The 27523-nt window shown below is 47.3% G+C and overlaps 1 protein-coding gene across 2 annotated transcripts in view; it reads left to right on the top strand.

Moving 5' to 3' along the window:
• KLHL30 (kelch like family member 30) overlaps positions 1–21819 on the top strand; it is a 94445-nt gene extending 72626 nt beyond the window's left edge. For both annotated transcript variants that reach the window (XM_063915801.1, XM_063915802.1), the window contains one exon: positions 18635–21819. In XM_063915801.1, coding sequence (XP_063771871.1) covers positions 18635–18892 — 258 coding nt within the window. In that variant the 3' untranslated portion in view covers positions 18893–21819. The remainder of the gene's footprint in view (positions 1–18634) is intronic.
• Positions 21820–27523: the final 5704 nt, after the last annotated feature.

Raw genomic sequence — 27523 nt, 5'->3', positions numbered from 1 at the left:
CTGGAATTTGCCCATATTTAATGCACACACAATATTGCTGGCGTTGTCCGATGCCACAAATCCACAGGAGAGTCCAATTGGGGTAAGCCATTCCGCGATGATCTTCCTCAGTTGCCGTAAGAGGTTTTCAGCTGTGTGCGTATTCTGGAAACCGGTGATACAAAGCGTAGCCTGCCTAGGAAAGAGTTGGCGTTTGCGAGATGCTGCTACTGGTGCCGCCGCTGCTGTTCTTGCGGCGGGAGTCCATACATCTACCCAGTGGGCTGTCACAGTCATATAGTCCTGACCCTGTCCTGCTCCACTTGTCCACATGTCCGTGGTTAAGTGGACATTGGGTACAACTGCATTTTTTAGGACACTGGTGAGTCTTTTTCTGACGTCCGTGTACATTCTCGGTATCGCCTGCCTAAAGAAGTGGAACCTAGATGGTATTTGGTAACGGGGGCACACTACCTCAAGAAATTGTCTAGTTCCTTGTGAACTAACGGCGGATACCGGATGCACGTCTAACACCAACATAGTTGTCAAGGCCTCAGTTATCCGCTTTGCAACAGGATGACTGCTGTGATATTTCATCTTCCTCGCAAAGGACTGTTGGACAGTCAATTGCTTGGTGGAAGTAGTAAAAGTGGGCTTACGACTTCCCCTCTGGGATGACCATCGACTCCCAGCAGCAACAACAGCAGCGCCAGCAGCAGTAGGCGTTACACGCAAGGATGCATCGGAGGAATCCCAGGCAGGAGAGGACTCGTCAGAATTGCCAGTGACATGGCCTGCAGGACTATTGGCATTCCTGGGGAAGGAGGAAATTGACACTGAGGGAGTTGGTGGGGTGGTTTGCGTGAGCTTGGTTACAAGAGGAAGGGATTTACTGGTCAGTGGACTGCTTCCGCTGTCGCCCAAAGTTTTTGAACTTGTCACTGACTTATTATGAATGCGCTGCAGGTGACGTATAAGGGAGGATATTCCGAGGTGGTTAACGTCCTTACCCCTACTTATTACAGCTTGACAAAGGCAACACACGGCTTGACAAATGTTGTCCGCATTTCTGTTGAAATACTTCCACACCGAAGAGCTGATTTTTTTGGTATTTTCACCAGGCATGTCAATGGCCATATTCCTCCCACGGACAACAGGTGTCTCCCCGGGTGCCTGACTTAAACAAACCACCTCACCATCAGAATCCTCCTTGTCAATTTCCTCCCCAGCGCCAGCAACACCCATATCCTCCTCATCCTGGTGTACTTCAACACTGACATCTTCAATCTGACTATCAGGAACTGGACTGCGGGTGCTCCTTCCAGCACTTGCAGGGGGCGTGCAAATGGTGGAAGGCGCATGCTCTTCACGTCCAGTGTTGGGAAGGTCAGGCATCGCAACCGACACAATTGGACTCTCCTTGTGGATTTGGGATTTCGAAGAACGCACAGTTCTTTGCGGTGCTTTTGCCAGCTTGAGTCTTTTAATTTTTCTAGCGAGAGGCTGAGTGCTTCCATCCTCATGTGAAGCTGAACCACTAGCCATGAACATAGGCCAGGGCCTCAGCCGTTCCTTGCCACTCCGTGTGGTAAATGGCATATTGGCAAGTTTACGCTTCTCCTCCGACAATTTTATTTTAGATTTTGGAGTCCTTTTTTTACTGATATTTGGTGTTTTGGATTTTACATGCTCTGTACTATGACATTGGGCATCGGCCTTGGCAGACGACGTTGCTGGCATTTCATCGTCTCGGCCATGACTAGTGGCAGCAGCTTCAGCACGAGGTGGAAGTGGATCTTGATCTTTCCCTAATTTTGGAACCTCAACATTTTTGTTCTCCATATTTTAATAGGCACAACTAAAAGGCACCTCAGGTAAACAATGGAGATGGATGGATACTAGTATACTTATGGATGGACGAGCGACTGCCGACACAGAGGTAGCTACAGCCGTGGACTACCGTACTGTGTCTGCTGCTAATATAGACTGGATGATAATGAGATAAAATCAAAATATATATATATATCACACTAGTACTGCAGCCGGACAGGTATATATATTATGTAATGACGGACCTGCTGGACACTGTCTGTCAGACTCAGCACTGCAGACTCCTAAAGTAAGCTACTAGTATCAAGAAGATAGAAAAAAAAAAAACCACGGGTAGGTGGTATACAATTATGGATGGACGAGCGACTGCCGACACAGAGGTAGCTACAGCCGTGGACTACCGTACTGTGTCTGCTGCTAATATAGACTGGATGATAATGAGATAAAATTAAATTATATATATATATCACACTAGTACTGCAGCCGGCCAGGTATATATATTATGTAATGATGGACCTGCTGGACACTGTCTGTCAGGCTCAGCACTGCAGACTCCTAAAGTAAGCTACTAGTATCAAGAAGATAGAAAAAAAAAAACCACGGGTAGGTGGTATACAATTATGGATGGACGAGCGACTGCCGACACAGAGGTAGCTACAGCCGTGGACTACCGTACTGTGTCTGCTGCTAATATAGACTGGATGATAATGAGATAAAATTAAAATATATATATATATATATATATATATCACACTAGTACTGCAGCCGGACAGGTATATATATTATGTAATGACGGACCTGCTGGACACTGTCTGTCAGACTCAGCACTGCAGACTCCTAAAGTAAGCTACTAGTATCAAGAAGATAGAAAAAAAAAAAACCACGGGTAGGTGGGATACAATTATGGATGGACGAGCGACTGCCGACACAGAGGTAGCTACAGCCGTGGACTACCGTACTGTGTCTGCTGCTAATATAGACTGGATGATAATGAGATAAAATTAAAATAAGAATTTACTTACCGATAATTCTATTTCTCATAGTCCGTAGTGGATGCTGGGGACTCCGTAAGGACCATGGGGAATAGCGGCTCCGCAGGAGACTGGGCACAAAAGTAAAAGCTTTAGGACTACCTGGTGTGCACTGGCTCCTCCCCCTATGACCCTCCTCCAAGCCTCAGTTAGGATACTGTGCCCGGACGAGCGTACACAATAAGGAAGGATATTGAATCCCGGGTAAGACTCATACCAGCCACACCAATCACACCGTACAACCTGTGATCTGAACCCAGTTAACAGCATGATAACAGAGGAGATAATAAATATGCAGGTGCGCGACCAACAGCAGCAGGTAGGAGGAAGGTCAATTCCTCAAAACTAAATAGTAGAGAAAATGTTATACCAGCGCTGGCTGAATATATGAATCAGTTAGAATTTGTGTTAATACTATAATAATATTAAAAATGATAATAAGGATGGTTTACTCTGTATAAAAAGGTCACAATTTATTTAACATAACATCTGTAACAGATCTATAAGAAAGGAATTCCTATAGCCACTAGGTGGCGATAAAATTTCAGTAAATCTTGTCTGGATAAAGTTTCATAGGTTCTCCTGTGTTAGAATTGTCCATTCCTAAAGGCTAGGACGACTTCCCTTTATGCATTCACTGTATGGGTAAATAATTACCAGATCCCCACGTTGGTATGCAGCAGCGTTGGAACAAGTCCTTTGGTCGCTGTAGGGGTAGCGTAGACTGATTTGATGATAAGGTCCAGTGATGGGAAAAACGTCCAAATTGTACCGAGGAATGACACGGCTTAGCGGGCCGGTTTGGAGAACAGGATCCAGGCAGACAAGTAGGCTCAAGTCCCAATGGACAGGATAGGCTCAACGCGTTTCACTGGTAAGATCCAGCTTCCTCAGGAGCTCCTGAGGAAGCTGGATCTTACCAGTGAAACGCGTTGAGCCTATCCTGTCCATTGGGACTTGAGCCTACTTGTCTGCCTGGATCCTGTTCTCCAAACCGGCCCGCTAAGCCGTGTCATTCCTCGGTACAATTTGGACGTTTTTCCCATCACTGGACCTTATCATCAAATCAGTCTACGCTACCCCTACAGCGACCAAAGGACTTGTTCCAACGCTGCTGCATACCAACGTGGGGATCTGGTAATTATTTACCCATACAGTGAATGCATAAAGGGAAGTCGTCCTAGCCTTTAGGAATGGACAATTCTAACACAGGAGAACCTATGAAACTTTATCCAGACAAGATTTACTGAAATTTTATCGCCACCTAGTGGCTATAGGAATTCCTTTCTTTTAGATCTGTTACAGATGTTATGTTAAATAAATTGTGACCTTTTTATACAAAGTAAACCATCCTTATTATCATTTTTAATATTATTATAGTATTAACACAAATTCTAACTGATTCATATATTCAGACAGCGCTGGTATAACATTTTCTCTGATAACAGAGGAGCCTCTGAAAAGATGGCTCACAACAATAATAACCCGATTTTTGTAACAATAACTATGTACAAGTATTGCAGACAATCCGCACTTGGGATGGGCGCCCAGCATCCACTACGGACTATGAGAAATAGAATTATCGGTAAGTAAATTCTTATTTTCTCTAACGTCCTAAGTGGATGCTGGGGACTCCGTAAGGACCATGGGGATTATACCAAAGCTCCCAAACGGGCGGGAGAGTGCGGATGACTCTGCAGCACCGAATGAGAGAACTCCAGGTCCTCCTCAGCCAGGGTATCAAATTTGTAGAATTTAGCAAACGTGTTTGCCCCTGACCAAGTAGCTGCTCGGCACAGTTGTAAAGCCGAGACCCCTCGGGCAGCCGCCCAAGATGAGCCCACCTTCCTTGTGGAATGGGCATTTACAGATTTTGGCTGTGGCAGGCCTGCCACAGAATGTGCAAGCTGAATTGTACTACAAATCCAGCGAGCAATAGTCTGCTTAGAAGCAGGAGCACCCAGCTTGTTGGGTGCATACAGGATAAATAGCGAGTCAGATTTTCTGACTCCAGCCGTCCTGGAAACATATATTTTCAGGGCCCTGACTACGTCCAGCAACTTGGAGTCCTCCAAGTCCCGAGTAGCCGCAGGCACCACAATAGGCTGGTTCAAGTGAAATGCTGAAACCACCTTAGGGAGAAATTGAGGACGAGTCCTCAATTCTGCCCTGTCCGTATGAAAAATTAGGTAAGGGCTTTTATAGGATAAAGCCGCCAATTCTGAGACACGCCTGGCTGAAGCCAGGGCTAACAGCATTACCACCTTCCATGTGAGATATTTTAAGTCCACAGTGGAAAGTGGTTCAAACCAATGTGATTTTAGGAATCCCAAAACTACATTTAGATCCCAAGGTGCCACTGGAGGCACAAAAGGAGGTTGTATATGCAGTACCCCCTTGACAAACGTCTGTACTTCAGGAACTGAAGCCAGTTCTTTTTGGAAGAAAATCGACAGGGCCGAAATCTGAACCTTAATGGACCCTAATTTTAGGCCCATAGACAGTCCTGTTTGTAGGAAATGCAGGAAACGACCCAGTTGAAATTCCTCTGTAGGGGCCTTCCTGGCCTCGCACCACGCAACATATTTACGCCAAATACGGTGATAATGTTGCACGGTTACATCCTTCCTGGCTTTGATCAGGGTAGGGATGACTTCATCCGGAATGCCTTTTTCCTTCAGGATCCGGCGTTCAACCGCCATGCCGTCAAACGCAGCCGCGGTAAGTCTTGGAAGAGACAGGGTCCCTGCTGGAGCAGGTCCTTTCTTAGAGGTAGAGGCCACGGGTCCTCTGTGAGCATCTCTTGAAGTTCCGGGTACCAAGTCCTTCTTGGCCAATCCAGAGCCACGAGTATAGTCCTTACTCCTCTCCTTCTTATGATCCTCAGTACCTTGGGTATGAGAGGCAGAGGAGGGAACACATACACTGACTGGTACACCCATGGTGTTACCAGAGCGTCCACAGCTATTGCCTGAGGGTCCCTTGACCTGGCACAATATCTGTCTAGTTTTTTGTTGAGGCGGGACGCCATCATGTCCACCTTTGGTTTTTCCCAACGGTTCACAATCATGTGGAAGACTTCTGGGTGAAGTCCCCACTCCCCCGGGTGGATGTCTGCTGAGGAAGTCTGCTTCCCAGTTGTCCACACCCGGAATGAACACTGCTGACAGTGCTATCACATGATTTTCTGCCCAGCGAAGAATCCTTGCAACTTCTGTCATTGCCCTCCTGCTTCTTGTGCCGCCCTGTCTGTTTACGTGGGCGACTGCCGTGATGTTGTCCGACTGGATCAGCACCGGCTGACCTTGAAGCAGAGGTCTTGCTAGGCTCAGAGCATTGTAGATGGCTCTTAGCTCCAGGATATTTATGTGAAGTGATGTCTCCAGGCTTGACCACAAGCCCTGGAAATTTCTTCCCTGTGTGACTGCTCCCCAGCCTCTCAGGCTGGCATCGGTGGTCACCAGGACCCAGTCCTGAATGCCGAATCTGCGGCCCTCTAGAAGATGAGCACTCTGCAACCACCACAGGAGAGACACCCTTGTCCTTGGAGACAGGGTTATCCGCTGATGCATCTGAAGATGCGATCCGGACCATTTGTCCAGCAGATCCCACTGAAAAGTTCTTGCGTGGAATCTGCCGAATGGAATCGCTTCGTAAGAAGCCACCATTTTTCCCAGGACCCTTGTGCATTGATGCACTGACACTTGGCCTGGTTTTAGGAGGTTCCTGACTAGCTCGGATAACTCCCTGGCTTTCTCCTCCGGGAGAAACACCTTTTTCTGGACTGTGTCCAGGATCATCCCTAGGAACAGAAGACGAGTCGTCGGAATCAGCTGCGATTTTGGAATATTGAGAATCCAATCGTGCTGCCGCAACACTACCTGAGATAGTGCTACACCGACCTCCAACTGTTCCCTGGATCCTACCCTTATCAGGGAATCGTCCAAGTAAGGGATAACTAAAATTCCCTTCCTTCGAAGGAGTATCATCATTTCGGCCATTACCTTGGTAAAGACCCGGGGTGCCGTGGACCATCCATACGGCAGCGTCTGAACTGATAGTGACAGTTCTGTACCACAAACCTGTGGTACCCTTGGTGAGAAAGGTAAATTTGGACATGAAGGTAAGCATCCTTGATGTCCCGAGACATCATGTAGTCCCCTTCTTCCAGGTTCGCAATCACTGCTCTGAGTGACTCAATCTTGAATTTGAACCTCCGTATGTAAGTGTTCAAGATTTTAGATTTAGAATCGGTCTCACCGAGCCGTCCGGCTTCGGTACCACAACAGTGTGGAATAATACCCCGTTCCCTGTTGCAGGAGGGGTACCTTGATTATCACCTGCTGGGAATACAGCTTGTGAATGGCTTCAGAGGGAGACATCGGTAAAGCCGACTTTAGGAAACGGCGAGGGGGAGACGTCTCGAATTCCAATTTGTACCCCTGAGATATCCCTTGAAGGATCCAGGGGTCTACTTGCGCGTGAGCCCACTGCGCGCTGAAATTCATTGAGACGGGCCCCCCACCGTGCCTGATTCTGCTTGTAAAGCCCCAGCGTCATACTGAGGGCTTGGCAGAGGCGGGAGAGGGCTTCTGTTCCTGGGAACTGGCTGATTTCTGCAGCCTTTTTCCTCTCCCTCTGTCACGGGGCAGAAATGAGGAACCTTTTGCCCGCTTGCCCACGAAAAGACTGCGCCTGATAATACGGCGTCTTCTTATGTTGAGAGGCGACCTGGGGTACAAACGTGGATTTCCCAGCTGTTGCCATGGCCACCAGGTCTGAAAGACCGACCCCAAATAACTCCTCCCTTTAATAAGGCAATACTTCCAAATGCCGTTTGGAATCCGCATCACCTGACCACTGTCGTGTCCATAACCCTCTACTGGCAGAAATGGACAACGCACTTAGACTTGATGCCAGTCGGCAAATATTCCGCTGTGCATCACGCATATATAGAAATGCCTCTTTTAAATGTTCTATAGGCAATAATATATTGTCCCTATCTAGGGTATCAATATTTTCAGTCAGGGAATCAGACCACACCAACCCAGCACTGCACATCCAGGCTGAGGCGATTGCTGGTCGCAGTATAACACCAGTATATGTGTAAATACATTTTAGGATACCCTCCTGCTTTCTATCAGCAGGATCCTTAAGGGCGGCCATCTCAGGAGAGGGTAGAGCCCTTGTTCTTACAAGCGTGTGAGCGCTTTATCCACCCTAGGGGATGTTTCCCAACGCACCCTAACCTCTGGCGGGAAAGGATATAATGCCAATAACATTTTTGAAATTATCAGTTGTTATCGGGGGAAACCCATTTTTCATTGCCTCAATCATGTAACGTGTGGCCCTACTGGAAGTCACATTTGTCTCTTCACCGTCGACACTGGAGTCAGTATCCGTGTCGGCGTCTATATCTGCCATCTGAGGTAACGGGCGCTTTAGAGCCCCTGACGGCCTATGAGACGTCTGGACAGGCACAAGCTGAGTAGCCGGCTGTCTCATGTCAACCACTGTCTTTTATACAGAGCTGACACTGTCACGTAATTCCTTCCAACAGTTCATCCACTCAGGTGTCGACCCCCTAGGGGGTGACATCACTATTACAGGCAATCTGCTCCGTCTCCACATCATTTTTCTCCTCATACATGTCGACACAAACGTACCGACACACAGCACACACACAGGGAATGCTCTGATAGAGGACAGGACCCCACTAGCCCTTTGGGGAGACAGAGGGAGAGTTTGCCAGCACACACCAGAGCGCTATATATATATACAGGGATAACCTTATATAAGTGTTTTTCCCCTTATAGCTGCTGTATCTTTAATACTGTGCCTAATTAGTGCCCCCCTCTCTTTTTTAACCCTTTCTGTAGTGTAGTGACTGCAGGGGAGAGCTAGGGAGCTTCCCTCCAACGGAGCTGTGAGGGAAAATGGCGCCAGTGTGCTGAGGAGATAAGGCCGCCGAGAAGGGGGCGGAGCCTATCTCCCGTTTTTCTGTGAATTCTGGCAGGGGTTAAATGCATCCATATAGCCCAGGAGCTATATGTGATGTATTTTTAGCCATCTAAGGTGTTTTTATTGCGTCTCAGGGCGCCCCCCCCCAGCGCCCTGCACCCTCAGTGACCGGAGTGTGAAGTGTGCTGAGAGCAATGGCGCACAGCTGCGGTGCTGTGCGCTACCTTATTGAAGACAGGACGTCTTCTGCCGCCGATTTTCCGGACCTCTTCAGTCTTCTGGCTCTGTAAGGGGGCCGGCGGCGCGGCTCTGGGACCCATCCATGGCTGGGCCTGTGATCGTCCCTCTGGAGCTAATGTCCAGTAGCCTAAGAAGCCCAATCCACTCTGCACACAGGTGAGTTCGCTTCTTCTCCCCTTAGTCCCTCGGTGCAGTGAGCCTGTTGCCAGCAGGTCTCACTGAAAATAAAAAACCTAAACTTTTCACTAAGCAGCTCAGGAGAGCCACCTAGTGTGCACCCTTCTCGTTCGGGCACAAAAATCTAACTGAGGCTTGGAGGAGGGTCATAGGGGGAGGAGCCAGTGCACACCAGGTAGTCCTAAAGTTTTTACTTTTGTGCCCAGTCTCCTGCGGAGCCGCTATTCCCCATGGTCCTTACGGAGTCCCCAGCATCCACTTAGGACGTTAGAGAAAATATATATATATATCACACTAGTACTGCAGCCGGACAGGTATATATTATGTAATGACGGACCTGCTGGACACTGTCTGCAGAATGCGTTTATAAAAACACCACACGACGAGTGTTTAACTTTTTCAGGCAGACAATCACAATATACTGGTGGTCAGCAGACAATCACAATACTGGTGGTCAGTGGTCACTGGTCAGTCACACTGGCAGTGGCACTCTGGCAGCAAAAGTGTGCACTGTACTTAAGTGCAGTCAGATAATGATATACAGTATATGATGCAGCACACTGGGCTGAGCACAGATATGGTATGTGTGACTGTGTCACACTGTGTATCGTTTTTTTTCAGGCAGAGAACGGATTAATTAAACTGGTGGCACTGGTCACTGGTCACACTATCAGCAGCAAGTAGTACTCCTCCTATATGCTCCCCAAAATGTGTGTCTCTCTCTAGTACTCTAGTCACTCTAAACGGAGAGGACGCCAGCCACGTCCTCTCCCTATCAATCTCAATGCACGTGTGAAAATGGCGGCGACGCGCGGCTCCTTATATAGAATCCGAGTCTCGCGATAGAATCCGAGCCTCGCGAGAATCCGACAGCGGGATGATGACGTTCGGGCGCGCTCGGGTTAACCGAGCAAGGCGGGAAGATCCGAGTCGCTCGGCCCCGTGTAAAAAAAACTGAAGTTCGGGCGGGTTCGTATTCCGAGGAACCGAACCCGCTCATCTCTAAATGAAACATTTGGAAATATCACGTAATAATGAAAATAGATACAGCAGCCATATTACTATAGTAATAGCATAAGAGGGATTCAGATGTAGCCCGCCAATCAGAAGCACCTGCCAATCATCACCATCATCATCACTTGCTTATGGAGCATCTTCTAAACAGGCACACATTGTTTCTCTTGTAGTCAGCATGGGCACATATTGCACAAACACACCATTGTGGTACTTTGTCTATGCTTTGTCTATTTAATCTTTAAGCTGCACGAGCAGTTTAAAGATTGAAAAGAGGCTTCAATTGTATTTGCCTCCAGCTGTATATTACCCCCGTTGTTTTTAAACCATTATAATCCTAAAACAATAAATGAAAATGCATGATCTGGCTGTCATTCCGTAACAGTCTTCAAGGGGATGTAGTCAGGAAACCAGCGCTCACCATCCCGATGGTCACAATCCCAGCTCCTTAATCCCGATAGTTAAAATCCTGATGGATCCTGGCGGTGAGTATTAGAGTTAGGTACTAGGGGGAGTGTTATGGTTAGGCTGCAGGAGGGGACAGTTAGAGTTCAGCTGCGGGAGGGGACGGTAAGGGCTAGGTTGCGGGAGGGGATGCCTGGCTAGGGTTAAACTGTGGGAACAGACTGTTAGCATTAAGCTGCGGGAGGGGACAGTAAGGGTTAGGCTGCAGGAGGGGTAGGTTAGAATTAGACTGTGGGTGGGTTGGTTAGGTTTAGGCAGCGGGATGGATAGGTTAGGGTTAGGCTGCCGGAGGGGCGGTTAGGGCTAGGCTGCAGAAAGGGTAGGTTAGGGTTAGGCAGCGGGATGGATAGGTTAAAGTTAGGCTGTTGACGGGGACTGTTAGGGTTAGGCTGTGGTAGGGGTAGGTTAGGGTTAGAATACTCACCAAAATCCATCAAGATTTTGACGGTTGGGATTCCGCTGTCAGGATTGGTGAGACCCAGGGTATCATACCCAACCCTCTTCAACGAAGGCATTGCTTCTTAATCTTCATAGCAAACTCAACTCTTTATAAAATCAGCTGCTAAAAGTTATTTCATTCTACCAAAGAGTAAATATTTTGGCACCTATAGACATTAATGATACAGATGTATATGTATGAACACGCCCTCACTGAACCGTGCCCCTTGAGAACACCTTATTACAAACCAGTTTGCGCCTCTCCTGTAGCTAGCGTAGATGTGATTGAAATGTGTATGATTCATCATCTCCCATTCTTTTTTTTTTTTTGCAAATAATTTTTAATGAACGGTTTTCACATATACACAATACAAATGATGTAACATGCAGCAAAATCACAAACAGGAAAACATGTTTAAACTTAAACATCATATCAGTAATAACATTTACACAAGGGCCTCTTTGTAGCTGAAAAAGATTTACCCTCAAAAAACACATGTTATCAACCACAAATACATACAGAAAAACACAAAAATTTGTATATGGAAGAGAAAGAGAGTGAAAAGAGAGGAGAGAGAGAAAAAAAAGGAGGAGATCAGCAAGAAGAGAAGAGAAAGAGACGGAAAGAGAGTTTCAAATCACCTGAACCGAAAAAAATAATAGGTGGTACAACAAAACAAACCCCCGATACCTCCTAATGGAGTGATTTAAAATGGTCTGATTTCTTATATTACAGCCACGAGTACCATGTGGCCGAGAAGGCCTTATTTTTTATAGCTAAAGAGGAGATAAGGTCATCCATAACCATGTAGTTCTCTATGCGCGAACACCATTCAGACATAGTAGGAACAATACTAGTTTTAAAGTGGACTGGTATAACTGCCTTTGAGGCACTATGACGGAGCAATGTATTTTTATATGAGGATTGAGGTTTTTGCAAAAGATTCAGCAACCAGAAACTAGGGCAAAAAGGTAAGACCTCCTGCATAATGAGAGAGGCTGTTTCTACTACTTTCCACTAGTAAGGTTTAGGAAAGGGCAGTCCCACCAGATATGCAAAGGAGAACCTACTGCAGTCATGCATCTCCAGCAAGTGTTTGGAACCCCAGGGTACATTTTAGCCAACAGATTAGGACAACGATACCAATTTGAGAGAACCTTGTAGTGAGTCTCCACCACTAACACGTTTGAGAAGGAAGCGAACGTATTACGGAATATTTTGGGCCAATCACCTTCTCCCACCAAACCATTTAAATCCCTCACCAAATCCCCCATTAATTTAGGTCTAGAAGGAAAAGCCTGATCTATTATTAGTTAATAGATGGAAGAAAGACCGTGACATGGATAGGACTGGGAGAGACATAAGTTTTCAAAAGGAGTGGCCAAACGTCTATGAGTGGCAGTCAAGTGTAGGCTCATCAGGAAATGCTTAATCTGCAAGTGCCTCCATATCTCCAAACAATGGCCTAAGAAGGGAAGGGGAGGGTGAGAGAAGAGGTTGGGCTCGTAGACGTCCCCAGCATGCAAACGTCGTGCCTACCAGAGGGTGAAAAGTTGGGGGAAAAGTTGGAAGCCAGGGAAGGTCAGGACGCAAGGAAGGAAGCGAGTTAATTTCAATATCCACCCACTGCTTCCTTTACACAACGCACCCCCATTCCATCACTCTCGTGAGAAGCACTGCTTGGTGGTAAGAGAGAAAGTGTGGTAATTGAAGGCCACCTTGGTGTTTTCATCGAAGCAATATGTCGTGTTTAAACCTCGGTTTACGACCTGCCCAGACGTAGTCCCTGAGTTTTTTCGTTGAAGGCCAATAAACCATGCGCGAGGTATAGCAATAGGCAAAGTCTGGAGAAGGTAAAGCACTCTAGGTAAGACGTTAATTTTAATTACTGATCTGCCCCACCCAAGAAATCCTCTTGGCATCCCAGGCAGAGAGGTCAGATTAAAGCTTGGTTAACAGGGGAGGAAAATTAGAGGAAAAGGTTTGAGAACTATCTCTATTCAAGGTGACCCCAAGATATTTAATCGGCGTGGGATGCCATGAGAAAGGAGAAATAGATTGGAGCAACCATAGGTCAGTCTGATCCAGTGTAAGATTCAGAGCCACAGATTTGGACAAATTAACCTTAAAGTTAGAAAGGGCACCAAAACGTCTAAACTCCGAGAGGAGGTTGGGAATTGAAGTTAAGGGACTAGATACAATAGCTAATAAATCATCCACAAGTAGTGTAATCTTATATTACTTATATCCTACCTTCATCCCCTGTATGCTAACATTTTGCCGAATGGCTCTCACCAGGGCCTCCATACAGAGAACAAATATCAATGGCGACAAGGGGTAGCCCTGGCAAGTGCCATTTGAAATGTGGATTGGTCTGAAAGATCTCCACTGATACACACACGGGTCGATAGAGTAGCATAAAGGGCACGGATTCTCTGAAGTCACACCTGTCCCAAGCCCAGCTGTTCCAGTACTCCCATGAGGAAATCCCAATTTACCCTGTCAAATGCCTTCTCTGCGTCTGTAGAGTATAGAATAGTCGGAGTATTACGCCCAGAGGCGTAGTAGTGTTATCCCTGGCCTCAAGACCAGGGACAAACCCCACCTGGTCTGTATGAATTCAATTTGGAAGGAGCTATTTAACTTGGTTAGCTATCATCTTAGCAAACAGCTTCAAATCGACATTCAACAGGGACATGGGCCTATAACTGGAAAATTGGGCCGGGTCCTTACCCTCCTTAGGGATAACAGAAATATGAGATAGCAGGGATTGGGGAGAAAGGGGGACTGATCCAAGACCTGATTGAATGCATGGAGCAACAAAGGGGAAAGAGCGTCACCAAACATCTTGTAATATGCAATAGAATACTCATCCGGGCCTGGACTTTTACTGTTAGGGGAAGATTTTATGGCCTCCTCCTGTTCCTGTGCAGAAAAAGGAGCCTCTAAAGCCTCCACCTCCACTGATGTAAGCATAGGAAAATCAACCTCTTTTAGATACTCTATAATAGAGGTCTGTCTTGATAAATCAGCCCCCTTCTCCTTCTGGTCTCGAAGGTTGTATAATTGGGAATAGAAAGGTTGAAAACCCACCGCTATCTTCCTATTGGTGTTACAAGTAGACCAATTTTGTGATCTAATATGAGCAACAAATGCGGCTGCACATTGAGCCCACAATGCCCTCGCCAACATTTTGCCTGGTTTGTTCACCCAGAGGAAATAAAGACTTCGACATTTCCGAGCATCCAATTTAATTTTCCTAGACATGAGAGACTTAAGCTCCTTATGAGTATCTAATAGATATTGGAGGGTGTCCGCAGATAGAGAAGATTTATGGAAGAGCTCAAGAGAGTGTATTTTCTATATCAGGGTTTCGCGAGCTGCCAAACGCTGATTTTTCAGATATGCGCCCAATTGAATAAGTTTACTTCTCAGTACGTACTTGTGCGCCTCCCGCACCATTACTTTGGAAATGTCAGGTGTGTCATTAGTGAGTACATATTCAGCTATTGCCTTTCTAATCTGCTGCTGACAATAAGGATCCTGAAGGAGCCGTTCATTCAGTCTCCAAATATAGGGCGATAAATTTGAGGAGGGTAGAAGGACACATAAAGAGAAGGGGCATGGTCCTTCCAGGTGATATGGCCTATAGTAGATGTAGAAACTAAGAGCAAGAACCTGTGAGAAATAAAAAGGTAGGTGAGCCTAATGTAAACATTGTGAGGGTAAGAGTAGAAGGTGTAGTCTCTTGTAGAGGGATGTTGGATGCACCAAGCATCAATCAACTGATGACTATGAACGGTTTTACACACCCTCCGGTGTAACTTATCCGAGTATCTCGAAGAGGGATTAGAAGTAGCCAAAGGAGGGTCTATCAACCAGTTAAAATCCCCCCCACACACACACCACAACCTCCACCACATGAGACTGGGCTAAAGTGAGTACCTTATCAAAAAATGTGGGTTGGGCACTATTTGGTACATAGTTTATGAAGGTGAAGTCCCGATTGGAAATTCTACAGTTGAGCAACAGGGCCCTGCCCGGAATCGGGTGCCGGCATGTAACATCAGTGATAGCAACATGACATGCAAACAAAATAGCAACACCCAAAGTTTTGCCTATTGAGTTGTTAGAAAAGTAACCATTGGGGAAGTCCCTGTTCCTGAGAGAAGGGGCAACCCCATCCTTAAAATGGGTTTCCTGAAGGAAAGCTACATCGGCCTTCTCAGCCTTTAATTCTTGAAGGGCACGCGGTATATTGAGTCCTTTTACATTCACAGACACCACATTCAATTTAGCCATTATGTAAAAAACAAGGGGCTAACAGACAGGAAACAAGGCTAAAACTGGCAGGGGGAGAGGGAATCATATGTCAGTCCGGACCAGGGATTCGAAGCAGAGAAAAGAGACAGAGGAAGAAACAGAAAAAGAAAAAACATCAGCACATAGAGAAAACACATCAAATCTGAATAGAGAAATAGGAACAAAACACCGTTCCCAGGAACCATAGTGGTGCAGAAACTAGTTCCACCACTGGGTCCGGGACCACGGAGGGCGGTGCAGTCGGGGGCAACAGGGGAGTAACGGATCCAACCACAAACACTCCTAACAAAGTAAACTGGAGTCTAAGCATATTTGACTGTATCCTGCAAACATGATTACAGCTGCTGAAAAATATCTGAAGACATACAGGAGTCTAGAACTATAAATAAAATAAAATATCAGCCCTACTCAGGAAGAATAGAAATAATGTAGTAACAGAACAGTTCTGGCAAATACCGATCAGTTAAAGGTAGAAAGTGTAGCACTCAACATTTCCTTCAAAATTAGAGAAACTTATTAATTAGCAACCTCAAGTCCCACATAGCATCCCATAACAAGGAGAATGCCACGAGGACACTCCCATAAAAAAAGTCTCAAATATCAGCCATCATCTGGAGGAAGGGACTCAGCAACAGAGTCCGAACCCCCGTCAGCAATGATCCCACTCACGTGTTGTTCACACGTAGAACATGCGAGATTGGCATGCTCAGTGGGGGTAATATTCAAGGATCAGAGTCTCATATTCATGACTTTGCAGCTTGAAAAGTGGACTGGGAGGATGTGGAGGAATGACCTCTTAACTGCAAATTTGGGGACATCCTAACCGCCAGGAACGGGGGCTCTGACAAAGGGACCGGGGGAGGAGAGATTCGTGAATGGAGGGATTGCCACTGAGGAGTACGGACCAAGGGGATGTCCAGGATAGTACAAAAAGAAGCAACATCCTCTGGGCCACATATCGTAGCCATCTTCCCTCCATTGGTGGCTGTAAGGCTAAACGGATATCCCCATATATATTTCATGTTGTGCTTGAGGAGAGCATCGGTCAAAGGTTTAACCTGGCGCCTGGATTGCAACGTATGCCACGAAAAGTCTTGAAACATTTGGATCAGTTGACCATTAAACACCAAACCCTTAGAGTTCCGAAGTGTACGAAATATCTCAGCCTCTGGGTGAAATAATGTAATCGGCAGATGACGTCCCTTGGGCGTTCAGACTGTCAAATACAATAGAGTCGTTAGGGTTATTGTCAAGCACTTCATTGAAGATTTTAGTGAGGACATCCTGAAGACTGTGTTGCGCAATAGCCTCAGGAATGCCCCTGACTCTCAAATTGTTTCGACATCCTCTATTATCAATATCATCCAAGTGATCGTGTAGACTTTGAATCTCCTTAGCCTGTAGTTTAACAGTGTCCACCAGAGAATTGTGAAAAGCGGTAATCTTCTCCCCATTGGTCTCCAGAGTGACAATGCGAGAACCCAGGTGTGACAGTTCCGATTTAATCCAGACACTTCAGAGTGCACCACCCATCCAAGGATGCAAAATCTACTTTAGTGAGTATATCCGCCTTAGTAGGGAGTGTCTGTAATAATGCGAAGACCTTCTGCAAATCCGGATTCTCAGCCGGTCACATTTGTTTGGGCTGTGTTTTCTGCGACTCATGAGAGTGCTGCACTCTTCTCGGGGCGGAAAACGTGAAGGAAAAAGACAGTTGCAAATCAATCACCGGAGAGAAGGACAACCCTGTCGCAAGAATTGTTGTGTAGAGGTGTCAAGTTGCAGAGTTCATACGAAGGAAATAGAGTGCAGTGAGTGCAGGGCTACATTCTGAGCCAGAGCATGTCAGGCCCTTGGTAGGGTGCTCAATAATAGTACAATCACATCACTTGAAAAACATGTTAGAAGGTGTCAGCCATCCCTCCCCAAGATGGCCTTAAGTGGACACGAGAGGAGTTGTCCTCCCTGTTTAAAAGACAAACGATCACATATCAGGAAACTTCAGGCAGCATGCCATTTTCATAGTTAGCCACTAGATGGAGCCCATCTCTCTGGCCCAAATATAATACAGCAAATGGATTGTGGTGAATGATAACTAGTGAATATTCACCAAGTTAGGTAGGTGTTGGGAATGACAGTCCAAACTTCATTTGGCACATGCACACAGGAGGGAGTACCAGCCCTTAAGGTAGTGTTATACAGTACGTGGGTTCAGACAAAGAGCACACAAAAACAGTGAGTCACCCGGCTTCAGGCCCTCCCAGTCAGTAGGTCACCCAGCGGACTCCTGGCATGCAGCATGGGGGGAGCGCGTACCCCCGGCTTCACGGTGCGGCCGCTGACTGTTTCAGATGGCAGCACAGATCAAGCCACCAACTCAGAAGAGATCAGGAGGCCGCAACCCGCAGGGATGCAGGAGACATCCCCCAGCTCCGCAAACCTCACTGATCAGCGTGGACTGACACCACAACAGTAGAGGGAGCAGGTAGGGGTCATGTAGTGGGGCAGAAGGCGGGGTAATAGTGGGGAATCAGTGGGTTGAAGCAGGAGTTCCAAGTCCCCCCGTCCCGCTCATCCGGCAGCCAGGCCATGCACCCCATCATCTCCCCTTCTTAAGTGCGCCCATTTTCTAATCATGCACTAATTAATACAACATATGCTCCGCAACCAGGTGTGCATTCCAGGGACGTGCGGTGAGGTAAATTGCTGTGGAGGCACTGGCTAGTACCAAAGCCAGATTTACACACAGTATATGAGCCCAAGGGTATATATGGGCATTATACACAGGTGCAGCAGTATAAACTCGTGGAAATTTGGTGAGTTTTGGTCAGAGATGTGCAAAAAATATAAGCAGAGGAGGCCCTGCCTCACCTGTCAAAGACTTTTTGCTCCATAGTTTTTACTATCAAAATATTAGAATAACACAAAGAAGATATATCTAACATATTCTTTGTATTTTTTCATATAATTTATACTGTCAAAACTCTGGTCCAAACGTTAAATGACAGGAAAGGCTCTGCCTCACCTCACCATACGTCACTGGTACATTCATTCTGCATCAATTTCTCTGCTTAAACTCATGTGATTGCTGGAGGATTTTTATGTTCATATGTAATGCAATGATGCTGCTCCCTGCTTAGTTTGGAGCTTTTACCAGCCTCCCCTCATTTTTCAGGTTCAGCTCCTGCATACTCTACATGAGAATGGAGGGATGACCTCTGTTGGGTCTCAGATCTACGTGACGGGCGGTCACTGGCAGGGCATGGCACGTGAATACAGAGTGGTGATGGAGTCATACGACAGCCTTGCAGATGTTTGGACTCGGGAGGGGGCTCTCCCAAGTCGGTGGATGTATCACTGCACCTCAGCCATCTTCATGGACACCTCACGCTGGACAAGGATATTCCAGGGACAGTCTCAGATGGAGGTCTGACAATGTCATGTCTCACATGACGACAGAAGCAGGATATGTACTGAATGGATTATGCAAAGAAAGCTTTACAACTGACTGTGGAACTTCTTGGTTCACAGTCTTATTCTGGCATGGGAAGTGTTAATTGTACCCATTCACTTGTAAAGCTGCTGATTTTGTAATTTGTTTCACAAACCTGGCATCCTATGGTGAGTCAATTACACTGACCAGGTCAATTCCATTGTCGTTTGCTTACGGCTAATCCATAATGTTAAATTGCTATGCTTTTATATTATTGATTTTTTATCTGTTAGCACTGTATGTAGAATACAGAATTATGTATCATTATACAATGCCAATGTTTTGTACCTAAATGAAATGCAATGTTTAACCTTCATGTAGCCTAACCCTGCCATTTATAAGTGAGAGAAAATATATACAGGAGCTTCATGAACTTTGCAATTATCTGCTAATTTACTTAATAGCCCTTAAGGTTAAAGGTTATGGTCTTGTGGTTTTTCTATTTTAAAAGCATTATAAATACTTGTTTTCCAATGGACGCTTGCTACAACCCAGCCCTAAGGTCTTGTTTTATCATCCCGCCCTTCATTCAAGCTCTTAGCACAATGTTGCCTAACTCTAGTCCTCAGGAACCTATCAGGGCATGCTTTACAGATAACCTCTGTATTCATAGTTGCCTACTCTGCTACTACCCTCCTCCGGGAGGTGGCAGCGTGGTAGGCGCATCGGGGCATGGGCGGTGGCGAGGTGGGATGTCGGGGCGTGTCCAATGGCAAGGCGGGCTATCTGCGGCATGAGTGGTGGGAGAGGTGGCCAGCCCAAGGGTGTGGCATCACAATGGTGTCATCATGGCTCCACCCCCACTATACAGTGCCAAGAAAACAGGCACTGTATAGTTGGGGGTGGAGCTATGATGACATGATTCAGCACAAATGGCGTCATCGGATCCCCTCGGACCACCCACTTGTTCTCTGCTGTGGGCGGCTGAGGGAGGTTCCGGTGGGGTTATCAGGGAAAGGAGGAGACTTGCCCACCTTTCCGAGGGGACGAGAAGACTACCCGATTTTCGTGAGCCTCCCAGCCATTCTGGGAGAGTAGGCAAGTATGTCTGTATCACAAATGAAAAAAATTGCATCACTTGTGCAAAGGCGCTTCTAGCCCATGTTGAAAATTTCCTTTGCTACGTAATGATGTATGCCATGGGTCACTTGTATTGGACCTTTTTTGCCTGATGTAGAAACTGCATTATTTATATTTGTGTCACAATTAATGAACCTTCCTGTGGGACACTCAGGAGGCCCTGATATACCCTGGTATTTAGCACAAAGGCAACAGGTGGGGTGTACAGATGTGGGTGACACAGATAAAGTGCAAGTCACATAAATGTAGACCACACCATCTCAAGGTGAAAATACAAACAACCTTCATTTACTCTTCGGTCCCCCAGCACAATAGGCATATTGTTGTAACATAATTGAATTAGAAAATTCCAAAACCTCCAGTCCAGACTTACGCGTATACAGTATGTCACAGGATTAATTAGAAAGCACTTACTCTGTGTTGCTAGGCCTCCTTACAGGTGTTTTGCAGAGTGGCACTTCACTCCAACACACACCATACGATTTCCCCCTCTCCTCACTGCAATCTGCTGCCACCATGGCAGTACCACTCATACACCGCTCCCGAGCACCAGGGGTACCTGGTGGGACAGCAGTCCTATGGTCCTGGGTCCCCAGCTAACATGGCAGAAGTCTGTTATTTAAAGACTCAGATCAACAGCAATCATGGTTCAGAGTGCTTCCGAACTTATTGTTCCTCTATTCCCAATGATGTGCCACGGCAATCTCTCTTGCAGGGCCCACCCCTGACTCTCTTCTCTCCCCGGGACCAAGGCTACAGTCACCTGGGTCCTGGTAATGCTAGCCACCACAATTCAGCCTTATGACTCAATATTAGCCAGAAGAACTGACTAATATTGTCAGTAAGTATACCTCTGATGAAACCGCTCACTTTGGAGGCGAAGAAACGCGTCAGGTGACCTATCTACGACTGTAGAACGCAGGTGGAACGCAGCCGGAAGCCCGAACCCGGAAGCCGCGGAACGCGGCACCACAGCATCCCTTGTTACCCTGGACTTGCGCTTTGGACTCTCTGTCTCCGTCCTTACCCTGGCCTAGCGACGGCGGTCAGCATACTGCATCACTAATAGCAGGACTTGTCTAAGGGAACCGCCGCTGAGCGGTCTGCTATTAAGCCAGCCAGTGGATCAAGTAAGCTCTATGGACATTAGACAGACGTGGACCTCGTCCATTCGACATCATCACTAGCCTTTACCATTGAACATTCTTATCAGCTCTGCACTGGTGAAGTATTAACAGGCTCTATCAAGCACTAACCAGCTTCTTTCTTTTCAACTTGCAATTGAGCTCAATATGCTTTAACCCTTTGTAGCCATTAACAGCCGGCTTATGCATGCAAAAAACTAACATCTAACAGGCTTTGTGTTTAATTACCAGCAAGTTCCGAGTTTTAGGACACAGTCCTTTATTTAATTTACATGTTTTATTTTCATTTAACTGTGTATATGTAATGCTGAGGCATTCAGCCATTCAGTGTCTATTTTTAGAAATATTTTTTTTACCAATAAATTCATACATTTACAAAACCAGCAGCTGTTGCACTATTATCCCTTCCGAGCGCCCACATTATACCTTTTTCTTCAAGTATACGTGATAACACCCACAAGACTCATACTGTATATATTGCTAGAAGTTACAATCTTTTGTTTGTGGAACTCATGAGTTAATAATGAATACACCTGTTCTGGAAAACATGAACTGTAAAGGCTCCTTGAGGATAGAGGTCGGCCATTCCTGTCATAGACCATGTGATAAAAATAAATAAATGTCTTCTACCAAAAATATAAATGGCATTTCATTTTTTTTTTATGCTTGCAGCTGTTCATATGGTAAACAAGGTGATGAGATGGGGGTGTTTCTGGTATTAAGCTGTTCAATGCTTAGTTATGCAATATTGCAACACGGCCACAGGGCCGGCTACAAGGGGGGTCAAAGGGCACACCTGCACCGGGCCCCAAGGATCAGCGGGCCCCAAGGATATGCCACTTAGGGGAACATTTACTAAGCAGTGATAAGAGTGGAGAAGTGAGCCAGTGGAGAAATTTCCCCATCAACCAATAAGCAGCTCTGCATCATTTTATAGTATGCAAATTCTAGATGTTACTTCAGTGCTGATTGGTTACCATGGGCACTTCTCCACTGGCTCACTTCTCCGCTCTTATCACTGCTTAGTAAATGTACCCCTTAGTGCTTGACAGGGATGTAAGCCGTCTTGTCCATATATAGCAGTGAGCTGTAGGCAGTGTGGGAGCAGCCTCAGAGTGACAGGAGCCTCTCACACACAGTGACTGTGCGACACGGGTGTGTCCGCTCATGGCAGCAGCGCTGTTGGTTGGGATTCCCGTGCCCTGCGCTGGCCTCTTCTGGTGTGGTGTGAGAGCTGCATGGAGCCTGCTGTGCTGTGTGAGCATAGGCGTAGGTATCATAGGTGCAGGGAGTGCGGTTGTTACAGGGCCATGTCCAGGGCCCGGCCCTCCCCTCCCCCTGCACCTGGATATGTTACCTGCTAGTGCTAGCCACACACTAACGTTAACACAGTGACCCATGCTTCTCCTCTATCGGCAGTGTGCTGCTGCTGCAGGCACAACTGCTCTTAGTGTTGCGGTTACGGATGTTTCTGACTCCCTGTTCTCTCACTGATGCTGGGAGGAGCCATGGCATTGCTTAGTCTGGCTCTTCCCAGCATCCGTGAGCATAGACAGACACGGAGCCAGCAGGCCGGGACATTGACAACTGATGTGTGCCTGCCGTAGCACACTGCTGATAGAGAAGCCGCAGGGCACAAGACGTGAGTGCCCGCCCGAACAGTGTCAAGTGGTGGGGTGGGTTGCGGGAGGCTGACGAATTGGGTAGCAGTACCCTTTGTTTGCGTAATGCAGCAGGGCTGTGAGCAGGGGGGGTGGGGGGAGAGATTTATGCTATGGGGCCCCATATGTCTTGGGGAGTGCAGTGCAAGTGAGTCTCTCCCAGGGTTAAGAGTGGCTTGGTGTGGGGATACAAGGCTTCGGGATGGGGTGGGGGTGCTGGGAATGCAGTATGGAGTCAATGGGTAGAAACAGACTGTGGGGTGTTTGGGAGGAAGGAGAGAGGGAGACACAGACTGTGGTGTGTGTGTGGGGGGGGGGGGGGGAGTAAGGAAAGGTGTACATATTTATATATGTGTATAAATAAGAAATAAAATAAGATTTTAAACCTACCGGTAAATCTTTTTCTCGTAGTCCGTAGAGGATGCTTGTACTCCGTAAGGATCATAGGGATCCGCAGGAGACATGGGCACTTTAAGAAAGACTTTGACTCTGGGTGTGCACTGGCTCCTCCCTCTATGCCCCTCCTCCAGACCTCAGTTAGAGAAACTGTGCCCAGAGGAGACGGACAGTACAAGGAAAGGATTTTTGTAATCCAAGGGCAAGATTCATACCAGCCACACCAATCACACCGTATAACTTGTGATATACTATCTAGTTAACAGTATGAAGAACAACATATCATCTGCCCAAAACCGATGAAACTATAACATAACCCTTATGTAAGCAATAACTATATACAAGTCTTGCAGAAGTAGTCCGCACTTGGGACGGGCGCCCAGCATACTCTACGGACTACGAGAAAAAGATTTACCGGTAGGTTTAAAATCTTATTTTCTCTAACATCCTAGAGGATGCTGGGACTCTGTAAGGACCATGGGGATTATACCAAAGCTCCCAAACGGGCGGGAGAGTGCGGATGACTCTGCAGCACCGATTGAGCAAACAGGAGGTCCTCCTCAGCCAGGGTATCAAACTTATAGAACTTTGCAAAGGTGTTTGACCCCGACCAAGTAGCAGCTCGGCACAGCTGTAGTGCCGAGACCCCTCGGGCAGCCGCCCAAGACGAGCCCACCTTCCTAGTGGAATGGGCCTTAACCGATTTCGGTAACGGCAATCCTACCGTAGAATGCGCCTGCTGAATCGTGTTACAGATCCAGCGAGCAATAGTCTGCTTTGAAGCAGGGCCGCCAACCTTGTTGGCTGCATACAGGACAAACAGTGCTTCTGTTTTTCTGATCCTAGCCGTTCTGGCCACGTAAATTTTCATAGCCCTGACCACATCAAGGGACTCGGAATCCTCCAAGTCACGTGTAGCCACAGGCACGACAATAGGTTGGTTCATATGAAAAGGATGAGACCACCTTAGGTAGGAATTGAGCACGGGTCCGCAACTCCGCTCTATCCATATGGAAAACCAGATAGGGGCTTTTATGTGATAAAGCCGCCAATTACGAAACTCGCCTAGCCGAAGCCAAGGCTAACAACATGACCACCTTCCAAGTGAGATATTTCAACTCCACTAAGTGGTTCAAACCAATGTGACTTAAGGAAACTTAACACCACGTTAAGGTCCCAAGGCGCCACCGGAGGTACAAAAGGAGGCTGAATATGCAGTACTCCCTTCACAAAAGTCTGTACTTCAGGTAAAGAGGCCAATTCCTTTTGAAAGAAAATGGATAAGGCCGAAATCTGAACTTTAATGGAGCCTAATTTTAGGCCCAAATTCACTCCAGTTTGTAGGAAGTGAAGAAAACGGCCTAGATGGAATTCTTCCGTAGGAGCATTCCTGGCCTCACACCAAGAAACAGATTTTCGCCATATTCGGTGATCATGTTTAGACGTCACGTCCTTCCTAATCTTTATTAGCGTAGGAATGACCTCATCCGGAATACTTTTTTCCGCTAGGATCCGGCGTTCAACCGCCATGCCGTCAAACTCAGCCGCGGTAAGTCTTGGAACAGACAGGGACCTTGTTGTAACAGGTCCTGCCTTAGAGGAAGAGGCCACGGATCTTCTGTGAGCATTTCTTGCAGATCCGGATACCAGGTCCTTCGTGGCCAATCAGGAACAATGAGAATTGTTCTCACTCCTCTTTTTCTTATTATCCTCAACACCTTGGGTATGAGAGGAAGAGGAGGAAACACATATACCGACTGGAACACCCACGGTGTCACTAGGGCGTCCACAGCTACCGCCTGAGGGTCTCTTGACCTGGCGCAATACCTTTGTAGCTTTTTGTTGAGACGGGATGCCATCATGTCTATTTGGGGTAGTCCCCACCGACTTGCAATCTGCGCAAAGACTTCCTGATGAAGTCCCCACTCTCCCGGATGCAGATCGTGTCTGCTGAGGAAGTCTGCTTCCCAGTTGTCCACTCCCGGAATGAACACTGCTGACAGAGCGCTTACATGATTCTCCGCCCAGCGAAGAATTCTGGTGGCTTCCGCCATTGCCACTCTGCTCCTTGTGCCGCCTTGGCGGTTTACATGAGCTACTGCGGTGATGTTGTCTGACTGGATCAGAACTGGTCGATTGCGAGGTAAGATCTCCGCTTGACGTAGGGCGTTGTATGTGGCCCTTAGTTCCAGGATGTTGATGTGAAGACAAGTCTCTTGACTTGACCAAAGTCCTTGGAAATTTCTTCCCTGTGTGACTGCTCCTCAACCTCGGAGGCTCGCGTCCGTGGTCACCAGGATCCAGTCCTGAATGCCAAACCTGCGGCCCTCTAGAAGGTGAGCACTGTTTAGCCACCACAGGAGAGATACTCTGGCCCTGGGGGACAGGGTGATCCGCTGATGCAATTGCAGATGCGACCCGGACCATTTGTCCAATAGGTCCCATTGGAAGGTCCTTGCATGGAATCTGCCGTATGGAATGGCTTCGTATGCTGCCACCATCTTTCCCAGAACTTGAGTGCAATGATGTACTGACGCTTGTTTTGGTTTCAACAGGTTCATGACTAGAGTGATGAGTTCCTGCGCTTTTTCCGTCGGAAGAAAAACCCTTTTCTGGTCTGTGTCCAGAATCATGCCCAAGAAGGGCAGACGAGTTGTAGGATTCAGCTGCAACTTTGGAATATTGAGAATCCAGCCGTGTCGCTGTAACACATTCAGTGAAAGTGATACGCTGTTCAGCAACTTCTCCCGTGATCTCGCTTTTATGAGGAGATCGTCCAAGTACGGGATAATTGTGACACCCTGCTTGCGCAGGAGCACCATAATTTCCGCCATTACCTTGGTGAAAATTCTCGGGGCCGTGGAAAGCCCAAACGGCAACATCTGAAATTGGTAATGACAATCCTGTACCGCAAATCTCAGGTAAGCCTGATGAGGAGGATATATGGGGACATGCAGGTATGCATCCTTTATGTCCAGAGATACCAAAAAATCTCCCCCTTCAAGGCTGGCGATGACCGCCCTGAGCGATTCCATTTTGAACTTGAACCGTTTTAAGGAAAGGTTCAGGGATTTTAAATTTAAAATGGGTCTGACCGAACCGTCCGGTTTCGGAACCACAAACAGAGTTGAGTAGTACCCCTGCCCTCTTTGAAGGAGGGGAACCTCTACCCAGGGCCGTTTCTAGCCACTTTGGCTCCCAGTGCGAGATTTCAAAATGCGCTCCCATTGCTATAAAAAGAAAAAGCATGCGCACGCTCCCGACAAGGGTGTGTGGCCTGATTAAAATGGGCGTGGTCTCATCTGATATCATCACGGCCACCACAGGGGAAAAAAAATAAAAAATAAAAAGTCCCCATTTTACACATTACAGCTGGCAAGTGTCCCCATTTTACACAGTATGGCAAGCACGTGTCCCCATTTTACACAGTACGGTAGGCAGGTGTCCCCATTTTACAAAGTGCGGCAGGCAGGTGTACCCATTTTACACAGTACGGCAGGCAGGTGTCCCCATTTTACACAGCGCGGCAGGCAGGTATCCCCATTTTACACAGTACGCAGGCATGTGGCCCCATTTTACACAGTACGCAGGCATGTGTCCCCATTTTAAACAGCGCAGCAGGTAGGTGTCCCCATTTTACACAGCACGGCAGGCAGGTGTCCCCATTTCACACAGCACGGCAGGCAGGTGTCCCCATTTTACACAGCGCGGCAGGCAGGTGTCCCCATTTTACACAGTACACAGGCAGGTGTCCCCATTTTAAACAGCGCGGCAGGCAGGTGTCCCCATTTTACACAGCACGGCAGGCAAGAGTCCCCATTTTACACAGTGCAGCAGGCAGGTGTCCCCATTTTACACAGCACGGCAGGCAGGTGTCCCCATTTTACAAAGTGCGGCAGGCAGGTGTCCCCATTTTACACAGTACGCAGGCAGGTGTCCCCATTTTACAGAGTGCGGCAGGCAGGTGTCAAGTGGGGGGGAAGGAAGGGAGAGAGAGAGAGAGAGAGAGGAGAGAGAGAGACTACTTACACATAGAAGATCTTCCCGCTCTTCGGGTCGGGCCGCCTCACCTCCCTCGCGCCGGCCGCCTCCTCCAACGCTTGTCTGCTCCTCCTCCCTGGCTTGTCTGCTCCTTCTCCCTCTTGAGTACTCCTGCTGGGGGGGCGGGGTTTCGCGGAATGACGCGAAACCCCGCCCCCCGAGCAGGAGTGCTCGGGAAGAGGGAGACATAAGTACATGCAAAGTGCCGCGGCGGTTGCACGGCTCGCCCGCCGCTAGAAACGGCACTG

This window comes from Pseudophryne corroboree, chromosome 4, assembly GCF_028390025.1.
Source record: "Pseudophryne corroboree isolate aPseCor3 chromosome 4, aPseCor3.hap2, whole genome shotgun sequence".
NCBI classification, from domain to species: domain Eukaryota; kingdom Metazoa; phylum Chordata; class Amphibia; order Anura; family Myobatrachidae; genus Pseudophryne; species Pseudophryne corroboree.
This window is presented reverse-complemented; position numbering and strand designations above follow the sequence as displayed.